This window comes from Phoxinus phoxinus, assembly GCF_949152265.1.
Source record: "Phoxinus phoxinus genome assembly, chromosome: 2".
NCBI classification, from domain to species: Eukaryota; Metazoa; Chordata; class Actinopteri; order Cypriniformes; family Leuciscidae; genus Phoxinus; species Phoxinus phoxinus.
This window is the reverse complement of record NC_136877.1, coordinates 4298391-4312014: the sequence shown is the minus strand read 5'-3', so window position 1 is coordinate 4312014 and position 13624 is coordinate 4298391. Positions and strand designations below refer to the sequence as shown.

The following is a 13624-nucleotide window of genomic DNA, read 5'->3' as shown; positions in this document are numbered from 1 at the left end:
ATTAAAAAAAGGATAATATACTACAATTTACTATAGTAAATACTAAAGTTTACTACAGTATTTGTTAATGTGGGACAGGTTCTGTTAACTGATGCAACAATGGACTGATTTCTTTCTGTTTCTGATGAACCAAAGGCTGCTCATGGGAAGGTTATGACTTAAAGAAGAATGAATGAATGTGACTTGAAAACACTTGAAGGTGTTTTATTCGTTTGCCCACATACATGCTGGATGTCTGAGATAAACCTAATGGCTTTAAATACACTCTAAAAATATATTGGGTTGTTTCAAGCCATGTTTGGGTCAAAAATGGACAAACCTAACCGTTTGTTTAAATTTTAAAGCCAATGGTTGGGTTTGTTTGACCCAAACATGGGTTGAAATAACCCAGTATTTTTTAGTGTACAGTGTACATTTTGTCTTTGCATCTAAACAATTTCCCCTGCTATTATATTTAATTTATTTTCATGTTTTGATCTTTTCGTGTGATTTGAAGTATGTGTTAATTTGAAATAAAAAAACCTACACTGACATGTAAAGATAGTCTGAGGTCTGATTCTGTGCTTGCATGTGTACTGTACATGAGCTTTTATCATGTATGTAACTGTATAATACATTAATTTCAATTTAATTCTGAAAATTCTGTCATTACATCGGTCCAAACATCTATGACTTTCTTTCGTCTGCGGAACACGAAAGATTATATTTCACAATATTTGTCACTTGTAACACCCGTCTTCATCAGGAGTCAGAGAGTGGGGTAAGATGTGTCACGATGTGATGGTTTATCGTATCTGTTCTGAGAAAGAGGATTTTGAGGTTAAAGGACCTGATATGCAGATTGGATATCCCAATAAGTGTCTCAACTGCCCTTGTTGATGCCCAGCGTAGCTTTCATGTTACAACTGCACTTCTTGTGCTAAATCTGTTAGATGTAAATCATTTACACATCCTCGTACATCTAAAACATATAAGCTCAGACTACTGATCACTTGCAAGAGAATTTGAATTTTCACGTTCATTGAATTTTCAATGCGTGTACTAGACATTAAACTGACATGGTCTGAATTAGCATTTCACTTTTTATTGCCTCAATAGGATGAAGTGAGTTGTGTTCCTCATTTGTAAGTGGCTTTGGGATAAAAGCCTCTGCTAAATGAAAAAATGTAAACGTGAATTTAAGCATTTAACAAACACTTTGGAAGAGGCATACCTTTTTAATGAGGCTAATGGCACAAGTGTTTTGATTTCTCTTACTATTTTTAACAGCCAACCAACACATATCTCAGACGCCACACATCCCACCAGAAAGGCCCAGCCTGCAGTGTTTTCAGAGAAGCGTTTGGCACAACATGTTCAGGACTCCCTCAAGTGGAAGGTGCATGCATTAGTTTGGGTCACACTCACACTTTTATGAGTGAATGACAACTGCTTATTAAAGGTTGTTCCAAAAATGTAAGAAATGCATTTACAATAGAGATGTCCATGTTGTACTCTTGTCCCCATTACACATTCAGAGCTCTTAGGGACAATATGTTTGTGTCTCACTCACAACACTTTTGTGTTCTTTGTGAGCGAACACAAAGTATCTTGGGGTATTGACAAATATTTTTGTTTGTTTGGTTTGGTTTGTCAAGGTTGGAATGACATTTCTCATATTTCTCTGTCTCACCTCTCAGTGAAGAGCAGTGTTGGGGGAACGCATTACTATTAGAGCGACTTTTGTAATCAGATTAGTAAAGAAAGACATTACTTTTAAAATTACGTCAAACTATTTAGTTACTTTATTTAGTTATGAGTTACTTTTTCAAACAAGTAATGCAAGTTTCCAATCAATTGACTTACAATATCGTCTACATCCAACGCACATGGCACCCTTTAGCGTCAATATGAGACGCAGATAGATATGGGCCAGAAGGCGCCTCCTAGCGGTCTAACCCTAACCCAGACCTAATCCTAACCATAACCGAACAAAGCTCTGTGCGTGTCATATTGACGCTAAAGGCTGCCATGTGCGTTGGATGTAGACGATATGTCAAAAGTGTCAGTATATGACGCCCTTGGATGAGAATGCGTTGCAGCCTCTAGACTAAATGTGAGCCTCATCTAACTTGCAAAAAACAAAACAAACACATTCTTCAAATGAATAAAAGCGATGAAATGCAAACTCAGAATATTATGCAAAACTGCAATAACTAAATATATATGAAACTAAACTAAATATGTTAAATGAAACATATACGTTATGTATTTAATATCACTTTATTAAATATTTCTTTGCTGCTGACCTTCGATTAATTTTTCAATTAAAGGATGTAAGGATTATTCAATTCAATTTGATGGATTTTTACTGTTAATTGAAATGCGTAAATCTTAATAAAAGGCTTAACATTTTTATTTCCTTCAGCCTGAGACTTATTCATTTCACTTTTGGTGTGAAAGGGTCTTTACATTTGCCAGAAATAGAACTTGTGATGAAAAAGTAACGTAACACAATTACGTAAAAACGCAATTAGTTACTTTTTTAGGGAGTAACGCATTACTTTTCAAAATAACTTTCCCCAACTCTGCCGAAGAGCCGTATGTTTCTGTATTTACCACATTTAAAAGGACAAAACCTCCAGAAAGAAGACATCAACAAATCCTTCAAAATCAAGTAGCTGTAAATAAAGTATAGCCTTGCTAACTGACTGTTTCTATTCATATTCTTTTGTCAGGCATCACATCAAGTTTGGAAACTTTCTCGAATGGTTCAAATGTGCTTTATTTTGCCCCCACCCCCCCACACACCCCCACCCCACACACATATAATAATTTACATAATAATACAAAACACTGTATTCCACAATGTATTATTCATAAACACAGCTGTTGTTAAATAGAGCAGCAAGCCAACATAAAATTCTCAGGTTTGTTTTCTTAAATTATAGACACATTACTTCAACACATTTTAGTTTAGCACGCATTATCACACAATGGAAAAAACATCATCATCATCATTCACATATATTGGTCACTAAATGTGTCAGTATTTTGCTATTAATCACATCTCAACTGAACCGTGTTTCATTTTTGCGAAGACGTATCATTATTATCCGAACTGAGAAACTCCAGAAATCCAGTCTCTGACGAGCAGAAGAGCTCAAGCCGGTTCCTCACGGATCTTTTCTGTCTGTATTCAGTCCGTCTCTGCCGTCAGAAATGTCCCTGCTACTCAAGTCCTGTATATTCGACATGATCAAATCCCCCAGTTCCATTTGACTGTCTTCCGGCGCATGGGAAGCGAAATCCCCTTCGACTCTCTCCACCACGTCCTCTTCAGGCGTAACCCCTAGAGTGTCAGGGATGATCTCAACCTCGATATCTGAAGAATCCTCGCTCTCCTTGAACCAAACGCTCTTGTGTCTGTCATCCTTCCTCCTCTCTTTAGCCAGAATGGACTTCACTCTCTGCTTATTGGCCTTCCCTTTGGTTTGGACGACTGGACTGTGATGGGAATGGTTGAAACTCGTCTGGAGTCCACAGGATCGGCAGTGCCTCAGTCTTTCACGAGGAATCACTCGCACTCTTGCCGCTTGAACCGCATCCAGTCTCCCTTCTCTCAGTTCAGCTCGCCTGGCTCTGGATCTCCCTGTGTCTCCTTCATTTAAGAAACCATCATTGTTGAACTGCATGCTATCTCTCGGTCTTGGCCTGTTAGGGGGCTGAGTAAACTTCAAGCATGACCCTAAACACTGAATGAGGGTAGAGGGTTAATCTCACAATTTCATGAGCTGAATATTACCTGCTGTACTACATGATTACGGCGTTCTTAAGGAACTTTCTCTTAAAGGGGACATATCATGAAAATTTGACGTGCCACAATTCGCCTTTGGCTAAGCCACACCCTAGAATGTAGATTGACCAATCACAGCGCAGCCAAGAACGAGCTCCCAAAGAGGTCCGACACTTTTTCACAGCGCTCCATTGACTTTAACACCGGCGTCTCATATTTTTGGTCTCGGCAGGCTATTACCGTCGTAGTTTTATCAACAATATGGTTAAACGTTGTGCCTGGGGCATTTGTAACACAGATACGCGTTTCCCAGAGAGGTTGGAGGGGGGTGTCCGTTTTTCCCATCCCAAAACCCAAAAAGTGTCGTCTTTGGATTAAACTGTGTGGACGTCCTCAGTCAGCGAAACCCCTCAAGGATCAACAAGCTCACTTTTTTGCTCTAAGATACATCTAGCTTTTAACCTTACTGTGAAGTTATACTAGTTACAGTTTTAGGTTATGATTTCTGTTCTCTACCCTAATTGTTGATACGCTAGCCTAGCACACGCTGCTAATAAATACAACTTTATACTCGCGTAGTCCGTTTGCTTTGTAATAACGATTATAGAAGTGAATAGAGACCTAACGTTACCCAGCTTTGCATGAACAGTGTTGCTCTTGATATTGTGAGTCCCAGTCTCCGTCTCCATTAGGATATGCGGTGGTTAATTTTTTGACTGTGACCGTTATGCTTTTGCCTCTATTTGGATGCCTTGTTGTTGCTTGCGTTTCACCGGTATGTCTTGAATAGCCTTCGAGTGCACACTGCAGCCCCTTTTGCCAACTTCTATCGGACACTTTATTTGCTGCTTTATAAAAGTTTGATAAAATTTCAGCAGGAAGAGCCGTCACAGCATAAGCCATGTTGATACCAAACCAGAGCCCAGATGAAGTTGACGGACGTAGCAACAGTAACTAAGGGGGGCGGGGCTTAGCCAAAGGTGAATTGGGTCCCCGGTGCTTCTACCAACCCAGAAAACATGAAAAGTGACAATCTAACTTTGTTTTGGTGAGCCTTTCTCTGCAAGCATGTCAAAAAACAAGCCGATCAGATTTCGCTCCCCTTCTGATGGAAGGGGATCTTTTTATAATATTACCGGCCCTTAATCTGCACGTTTACACCCACGGCGACGCCATGTGGTTTTCGCGAGCGACAACAATGACCAGTTCTAACGTAACGGCAAAAGTTAGAGCAAAGCATGTAAACTGTTCTGTGGTACAGACGAGCACTGAACACCATTGACCAAAACATGTCACAGCTGTCTTATAAAGACCTCAGGGAACTGTCAACTTGAGTAAAAGTTAAACATGACAGTATATGCAAGTCGATGAGATTAACAACAAATACATAAATGTATCCACTAACCATTCAGAAACGTCTAAAAGTTAGACGAGTCTCTCCGTAAGGCTTCACTCACTACTGGTTATTTCTGAGATTCTGGATGAGTGAGGTTGGCCTGTTTTGTTATTGCCGGAGTATCTGAAGCTCGTGTAAAGGATCGGCCTCTTCTGAACGAGGGGCGGAGCAGCAGCTCATTTGCATTTAAAGGCTAAGCACCCAAAAAGGGGCAAATTTGACAAGCTGATCTGGGGCTGAAATTTCACAGACACATTCTTGTGAAAAGAGGCATAATATGTCACCCTTTAAGCCTCAGTTCTTTTACAAAGTGGACACTCAGAGCTGGACTCACTGAGCTTTGATGAGAAGATGCTGACCTCAGACAACTTGAACGCGTCAGGATTCCCCTTCTTGACACGGGATATCAGATAGCCGATCACTATGAGGCAGAGCACCAGTAAAGCGGCCATTACGAAGCCCAGTAAAGCCATGTCTCCAGCGCGGAAGCTCTCGTCGGGCGACTGGACCCCCGCGGCTGATATGGAGAAACGTTAGACAGCGATCATTCTGGATAAACATTAAGACTTTTACACTGAGGAGGTCAATTAACATTTTAGATGCAAACTTACATGGTATGACAAGGACAGAGAGAGCAGCTGTCCCTGACTCACCAGTGGACACGTCCACCGCCCGAAGCTGGCGACAAAACAAACAATTCTCACATTCAGACTTCTGTTTGAAAGATTGTAGCCTTAACATTGACAGGAGTTTGTAGCAGCAAAGTGACCGGAAGTCTTTTGGACCTACTTTATATAAAGTGTCTTTAACAACAATGTGCAAACTACACTCTAAAAAATGCTGGGTTGTTTCAACCCAATTTTGGGTCAAATATGGACAAACCCAAACATTGGGTCAAAAATGTAATTAAAAAATGTAACCCAACGGCTGGGGTTGTCCATATTTGACCCAAAATTGGGTTGAAACAACCCAGCATTTTTTAGAGTGTATGTACATACCCATGCAATACAAATAGAATTAATTAATGTATGTATGTATGTATGTATGTATGTATGTATGTATGTATGTATGTATGTATGTATTTATGTATTTATTTATTTATTTATGTAATGTAAGTAGGCCTACATACAATGTAAAAAAGATTATGACCTCAATAGCAGCAAGTGTTTTCCAATACAACAAATATATTTTATTGTTATGTGAGTACATGTAAAAAGATTATGCTTTGCAATACAATATAGACATTATTTTATTTTTATATAAGTACATACACTGTAAAAAAGATTATGACCTCAATAGCAGCAAGTGTTTTGCAATTCAACATAGACATTATTTAATTTAATTTTATATTTTAGTTAACACTTTATTTTAAGGTAACGTAGTTAAATACTACATGCACTCACTTTAGTAATAACTGTAAGTTATGCATAATTACAAGTAACTAACCCAAATCAAACCCTAACTGTAACTTTATTGTAAGTACATGTAGGTAATTAATATTATTCAGTACTTATTTGAGTAAGTAAAATGTAACTATGTCACCATGAAATAAAGTCGAACCTGATTATTTTATTTTAATTTATTTTTTATGCAAGTACACTGTAAAAAAAGATTGTGTTTTGCAATTACAACATAGACATTTAATTTTCATTTAAGTACATTAATGTACAAGTTTTTGAAAAACATTATTGAAGTTTGTTTTACAAAAAAACATGTTTTCTTTCTTTTTTTTTTTACCAGCAATTTCTGAGTGAAACTTGCTTCAAAGTAAATATTTCACTGCACTTTTTTCACTTTGTTAGTTTATTAAAGATGCCTATATAAAGGGGCCAGTCTTTCAATAGCCAGACATGACAAAACCATAAGTGGTAAAAGCTGTGCTTTCAGTGAGGGTTGACAAATGACTTGCTGAAACCAGTTGTGTCTGTTTAGGACACATGTAGAATGATACATGGAGGACCATGTAACTGTGAAAGTAGACTGATTTCAACTGCTATCAACTATGTTGTGGTTAAAATATCCTCAAAATAGATGCAACTAAACATATTTACTTGCCTGCAAAGCGAAGGAATCGGTCCGGACTGCTTTCTTCAGAAGTATAAACCCATCTGTTGTGATATTGACATAGCTGCTGTATTGCACTTCATATCTTATGTCAGGATTGATTCCCTGAAAAATAAAGGGAGAAACGGCCAATCTCTTATTAAATTGCTTTCATGTTTATGGGTGACCATCATTTTAAACTTAAAACTTACACTTGCAAAGTCTTCATCTCTAGCTCTGACTCTGAAGGGTCTGTTGGTCGTCCTGTCTCTTAGCACCATGTTTTCAGGCCCTGAACTAATGTAAACATACCCTTCATATCGTTCTTTCTCAAACCTCGGAGGATTTCTGCTCTTTTTCATTACATCAATGATGACTGAAGTGGTGGCAAACTGATCTCGGTTTAATACCTGGGAAGCCTAGGAAGGACAAATAAAGGAAGGCCGCTGTTATCAAGATTACGCAGTGATTCAGCGTTATCTGCTCTCAGGCTCGGGCAGATATTGTGAGGATGCATATGTAGACTAGTCTTCTCAAAGTATTTATAAGAAACTCACCAAAACTAAGAGGGAGATTGGGCCTGCTATATCTGCTGGTTTCAACATGGATATGTTGCCGGAGTTCTCATCAATCTGAAATATGTTGTCTTCATTTCCTAGGCAGTTACAGAAATGATAGCTTGTGCAGTTCATGTTGAAAATTGAGGGGCAACAGTTATTTTAGGAAAAATGCTTTACTACCTCGAACAATTTTATAGCTTATCTCTTCATTTCTGCTTTTATCTCCATCTCTGGCATACACTGGACCTGGCTGCAATTGCAAGGCTCCGTCCTGAAAATATGCATGTTGTATGGATCATTTTGAAATACAGCATTACATTTATTAACCATGGTCATAATATGAATGATCATGTACCTGCTTCTCTGTTAGGTTCACCCTGCCCCTGTAGCCGAGGCTCAGGCAGATTTTGGCATTACCAGAGGTTACTCTTGTACATGGTTGAAACCATGGAGGACGGTTATCAATGTCTTTAATATTGACGGTGATGGTTGCTGTAGCTGTGAAGGAGCGTTCACTCGGTTGTGATGGCATTGGAGCATGTTGCGATGGCAGTGGAGTATCCTGATAGAGTCAAGAGTTGTTTGAGTTAAACGTGAGATCAGGAGAGAACTTTTAATGCATTCAAATTCAAATTCATTTCACATACCTGCGCATACAAGATCAGTTTCACCTGTTGGATGACATCGTAATCTAAAACTTTGTTCACAAGGATGTTTGGCATATACATGGTCTCAAGTCTGAAGTATCTGTTCTGTAAAGAAACGTTCATATTAAAGTAATCGTTCAAGCAAAAATGTAATTAAAGCTAGGTGCACAGTGTACAATTTATAATAGTCCTTTACTATTGTTGCTTGTTGTCAGTGTAAGATTTAAAGTCCAAAGATGATGAAGATAGGCGAGGTAGTTTAAAATAACAGAGTAGTTTAATAAATAAAGCAACACAGATCATCCAAAGGGATCGAGCACAACACGGCACAAACAATACCGGACACTGAAGGCAGTGAGGAACTTAAATACAAAATGATAATGAACACAAATACGAACAGGTGTGATGATCAGGGCTGCCGGGAACAGAGGAACAAAATAAACAGGTAACTAAGGAAAACAAACTACAAGTCCATGTAAATGAAAGTAAACACAGACAGAAGATTCTAAAAATCTAGAAAAAAGGAATTGGTTACTTACCAAAGTTGGTTCTATAGAATAATACAGAACCTCAGAATCATCATCGATTGCTTCAATCAGGCCAATGCTGGTATTAACTGGTGTGAGCTGGGAAACACACACACAATGTAACATTTATGGACTAGAATGACAACATCCTTACATTGAAAGTTGGTCTAGAAACTGTTTGCTATCTGACTTAACTTATAATGTGCGTTAACTGTGATTTTTTTAACTCAACCCTGAATATTTGAAATTTTTGGTTGATTATAATGTCGATTAAGCCACAAAGCTGAACACTTGCTTTAAAATTCAGACAGTACAAATGTTGTTCCAGGACCAACTTACTAGGACAAAACGCTCACCTCATTTACGTTAAGTGTATACTCGCTCTGGCCGAATGACGGAGTGTTGTCGTTGATATTCTCAACACGAACAATCACAATCAGAGTGTTCTGTAGATAAAATTTACAAATAAATATAAAAAGGTAAAAACTACAGATGTAACAGCTGGCTTCATCTTTAAAAAAAGAACAGAGAAATACTATTATAGCAATCTGCAATATACGCTAACAGTGACCCCCAAAACAATTGGGACACTAAAATGCATGGATGACTTTGCATTAAAAATATTCGAAAAACTGGAACTAAAGTGACTAATGGGTATTGAATAAAGTGTTAATCGGGTATAGGGTCAGGGGTAGATAACTTTGATGAAAGGTTTTGATCCACTTCAAATGTTGACTATATCTGCCAGCCAAGTATAAATGGCATGCATCTAAATACTTTTAACAGTTAGTTGCTGCTCTTTTCACTTGTTTGCACAGTGCAAATAGTCTCTGCCTTTTTGTTTTACATTCATCTGCATGTAATTCACTTGTAATTGTACTTGTGAGTAACTTACACTTCTGAAGCCAGTTTTATTACACCGGACCTGGACAGTTAGCTCTTCAGGACTGGAAAGTGTCTGGAAAACAGGTTAATATCAACCGAAGTTAGGATCAAACTGCTGTGATCGTTCATTTTGCATTTTCACCGTGTTTAACCAAAGTCATATTAACTTAAGATCAGTCAAACTGGTATTTGGAAGATGGCAGCTGGTTTGTGGTCGGTCCAGTTTGGTCTTCCACCCGGTTTAAGCCAGGTCAACTGGCTGCTAATTTGTCCCATTACCCATCATCTAAACCAGCTTGGATCAGATAGTGACCACGAATGACCAGCTAGAAACCATGTAAACACAGCTGCCATCTTAACACTGCAAAAAAAAAAAATTCTTCTGTTTCTGTTTGTTTATTTATATAGCACTGTTTAAACATCAACCAAGTTGAACCAAAGTGCTTTACATACAGAATTTAGTACAAAAACAGCTTAGGCTACGCTTCGAAAACACAACACAAACAATATATACACGGTATACAACAACATCTCATCTATCTAATTAAAGGCTAATGACATCAAGTGACATTTCAGCAAGTTCTTAAAAATGGAAAGTGATTTGGCAGTTCTAATAGATAGTGGCAGCTCATTCCACTGTCTCGGCCCTATTACCGCAAAGGCCCGGTCACCTTTGTGGAGACGATGTGTTCTGGGCACTATGAGTAGCTTCTGGGTCTCTGAGCGCAATGTTCTAGAGGGATTGTATGGCGTTAGCTGACTAGCCAGATATGGTGGGGCTTGGTTATTTAACGCTTTATAGATAAAAAGTAGTGTTTTATATTTTATTCTAGCTTGTACTGGAAGCCAGTTTAGAGACTCCAGGACGGGTTTTATTGATTCATGTTTTTTAACTCTCATTAAAAGCCTCCCCGCTGCATTTTGCACCGATTGTAGACGAGACAACGAAGCAGCGGTGACGCCACCGTACAGCGAATTACAAAAATCAAGCCTTGAAAAGATAAAAGTGTGGATAGCTCTTTCAAAGTCTTTATTTGATAAAAAAGGTTTGGTTTTCGCTAGTAGACGCAAATTATAAAAACATGACCGGACCACAGAATTTGTTTGCTTGTCAAATTTTAGGTTATTGTCAATTAAAAAGCCTAAATCTCTAACTATTTTTCGCGAGTACAGTACTAGGGGACTTGAGTCTAATATCATTTCTGCAGAGTTTTTGTGACCAGACATAATAACCTCTGTTTTTTCCTCGTTTAGCATTAAAAAGTTTTTAGCCATCCAGATTTTAACGTCGTTTAGGCATTCTAAAAGTGACTCAAATACACTAGTGGAGCGCTTGAGTGGTAAGTACATTTGCGTGTCGTCGGCGTAAAATGGAATGACACTCCGTGTTTTCTAAAAATGCTACCCAAAGGTAGCAAATATAACGAAAAAAAAATTCTTGCTTAGTATTTTTGTCTTGCTTTTCATTAAAAATTTCTAAAAATTCTTAGTTCAAGATATATTTAGTTGAGAAGCAAACATTTTTTTTATATTAAAATATGACGATATTAAATAATTTGTGCTTAAAACAAGAAGAAAAAAAATCTGACAGTGTCAGAAAAATAATTAAATATTTTTTTGACCCCATTGGCAGATTTTTTTCTTGTTTTAAGCACAAACTTCATATCTTTATTTATTAGAGTTATTTAAGTTTAAGTTATTTTGCATCTTAAGTATGTATCTTGATTTAAGAATGTTTTGATATTTGTAGTGGGAAAAAAAAAAGAAAAAGCAAATCATTTTTTTGCAGTGAAGCAGACTTTAACTGGCTTTTCCAGCAGGATCGTCATAGTCTTGTTACTCATATTGTGCACAAGACAATGGAAAGTCATGAAATAAACATACTTCAAAGTCCAGGCCTTTCTTTGCTATCAGTTCGGAGCCTCTCAGGTAGAATGCGTTTCCAGGATTCTCTGTGAGATTCAGAGTTACATCCTTTGTTGTGGTGTTAATATGGACAACAACTGTGTCATCTGTGTTGTTCTCTTTAATCGTCACAGGCTCTGAAGGGACTGTACAAACTGCAAAGAGAAATCAAATATTACCATTTGCTTCACGGCTGGCAAAAATGGGCCTATACAATAGAAAGGTGATTAAAAAAATATCTCTACAGAAGAAGGCTGTTTCGTCCCTTTTGCCAAATTGGCATGAACACTTCAACACCCATAATGCACTGGGCAGTTTGCCATCTGAGGCCACTCCCACCCGTATGTTATAATACGCTTACAGAGTCAAATACCTCCTTTTCTTTAGTAGGAAATACTTCTTAGCAGATTTATAGTCATAATGATGTCAACGTGTATTGTTCCTGGGTGCAAGAATTCAAAGAGTGAATGTTTAGCGGGAATTACTTTCGGTTTTCAATGAAGGAACCGATGCGTTGTAGGCAGTGGATAAAGGATGCAAAGAGTCGTAAATATGGAGAGAATGATGATGGGAAATCTGAAAAACCTCCATATTTGTAGTCAACATTGCAAACTGGATTACAGTGAACACAGTGTTTTAGGCCAAGCCGAGGGGAAACCGGAAAGACATGGAGCTGTCAAAAGTTTGGTGGACTTTTGCTGACAAATAAATGTGAATTAAGTAACACGGAGAATGAGTTAAATATTCTTCATTTAAAAATACTAACAATAAAAAGTGTGTTGAAAATCAGCAAAGTTACACTTTAACTACTAAGTACCAACATTTAAATTAACCATTTGATACAGTGCAATTGTGTACATACAAGTAGACTACATTACATTGTAATTACATATATAATTACACAACCTTCCCATACCACTAAACCTGTCCTAACCTTACCCGTATCCACCTCAATAGCAATACAACATCAACACAATGCGTTTATTGTACCTAACAATTATTATGTTTATTTTTTATTACAGTAAAGACATCTAATATAAAGTGTGACTCATTTTAAGGGGCAGTTTGTTTACAGTGATGGCACAATGTGTGTAGGAAAGTATTTTGAACATTAGACATATTTTGAACCTCTACATCCAATGATAATGAACAGACATGGCGTCTTCTTGGCCACTGTCTGAGCTGAAATCACTTGAATTCAGGTTGACCGAGACACTCAATGGCATGTAGTGCTAATCACCCTAAATTCGCCCCTAAATCATAATACGAAATACCCACAGAGAGAGAGACTGATACATGTTACACCGAAACAATAGTGTTGCTGATGACAGTTCACCAAATAGCCTATTTCAATCTAATATCTGAAACAAGAGTTACTTACTTTTCTCAGCAAAGCAGATTTTAGGAAGGAATAATGCAAATACACAGCCGAAGATGGTCGTTGTGGATTTACGCTTAAATTGCATGTCCATTTCCTAGTTTCTGATGCACACAAATAAGTATGGAGGACTATGAGACCGTGGCACCAGCTGGTACTTCTCCACATAAAGCATTGACTGTTTCTCGATGAGTGGGAGTCGACTCCAGTCGCAATGTTTGTGACTTCATCTTACGGTCATATATTGCCTAAAGAGCTTGCCAGCAGTCGACTGCTCCCTCCCACCCAAATACTTGCATCTGTTTTTCAGGGGTCATTTTGTATTTGTTCAAGTATTCCACTGCTGTGTGAGATCTGATAATGTGAAACATGCTCAAATTACTTTGTGAGTCTAGCCTGATGACCAGGACTGGATGCATAAAAATGAATGCTATCTGTTAAATAAATTACAGAATAATTATGGTGAGAAATAAAATAAAATAAAATTTGGTAACATTTTAGACATTCT

At 37.8% G+C, this 13624-nt stretch overlaps 1 protein-coding gene across 4 annotated transcripts; it reads right to left on the bottom strand.

Annotated features, from left to right (window-relative positions):
• Positions 1–2745: 2745 nt before the first annotated feature.
• Positions 2746–13324, bottom strand: cdhr5a (cadherin-related family member 5a). Of its 4 annotated transcripts, none has more exons than XM_079605336.1 (14): positions 13120–13324; positions 11718–11893; positions 9844–9906; positions 9305–9394; positions 8961–9047; positions 8422–8526; positions 8130–8336; positions 7955–8045; positions 7772–7869; positions 7427–7633; positions 7227–7340; positions 5783–5849; positions 5506–5688; positions 2746–3640 (listed from the first exon to the last, which is right to left on the bottom strand). In XM_079605336.1, the coding sequence occupies exons 1-14, from the start codon at positions 13208–13210 to the stop codon at positions 3156–3158; spliced, it is 2064 nt and encodes a 687-aa protein (XP_079461462.1). In that variant the 5' UTR covers positions 13211–13324; the 3' UTR covers positions 2746–3155. The 4 variants fall into 4 exon arrangements, with proteins under 4 accessions (XP_079461462.1, XP_079461461.1, XP_079461464.1 ...); XM_079605335.1 differs by having other exon boundaries at positions 2753–3734; positions 5531–5688; XM_079605338.1 differs by having other exon boundaries at positions 3454–3640; positions 5531–5688.
• Positions 13325–13624: the final 300 nt, after the last annotated feature.

Bases quoted from the DNA above. Each gene is read 5' to 3' on its own strand.
- cdhr5a (XM_079605335.1), bottom strand. From the start codon at position 13,210: ATGGACATGCAATTTAAGCGTAAATCCACAACGACCATCTTCGGCTGT. The intron at 11,894-13,119 runs GTAAGTAACTCT...TTCTCTTTGCAG, and splicing joins AATCTGCTTTGCTGAGAAAA to TTTGTACAGTCCCTTCAGAG. The intron at 7,634-7,771 runs GTGAGTTTCTTA...TGTCCTTCCTAG, and splicing joins CAATCTCCCTCTTAGTTTTG to GCTTCCCAGGTATTAAACCG.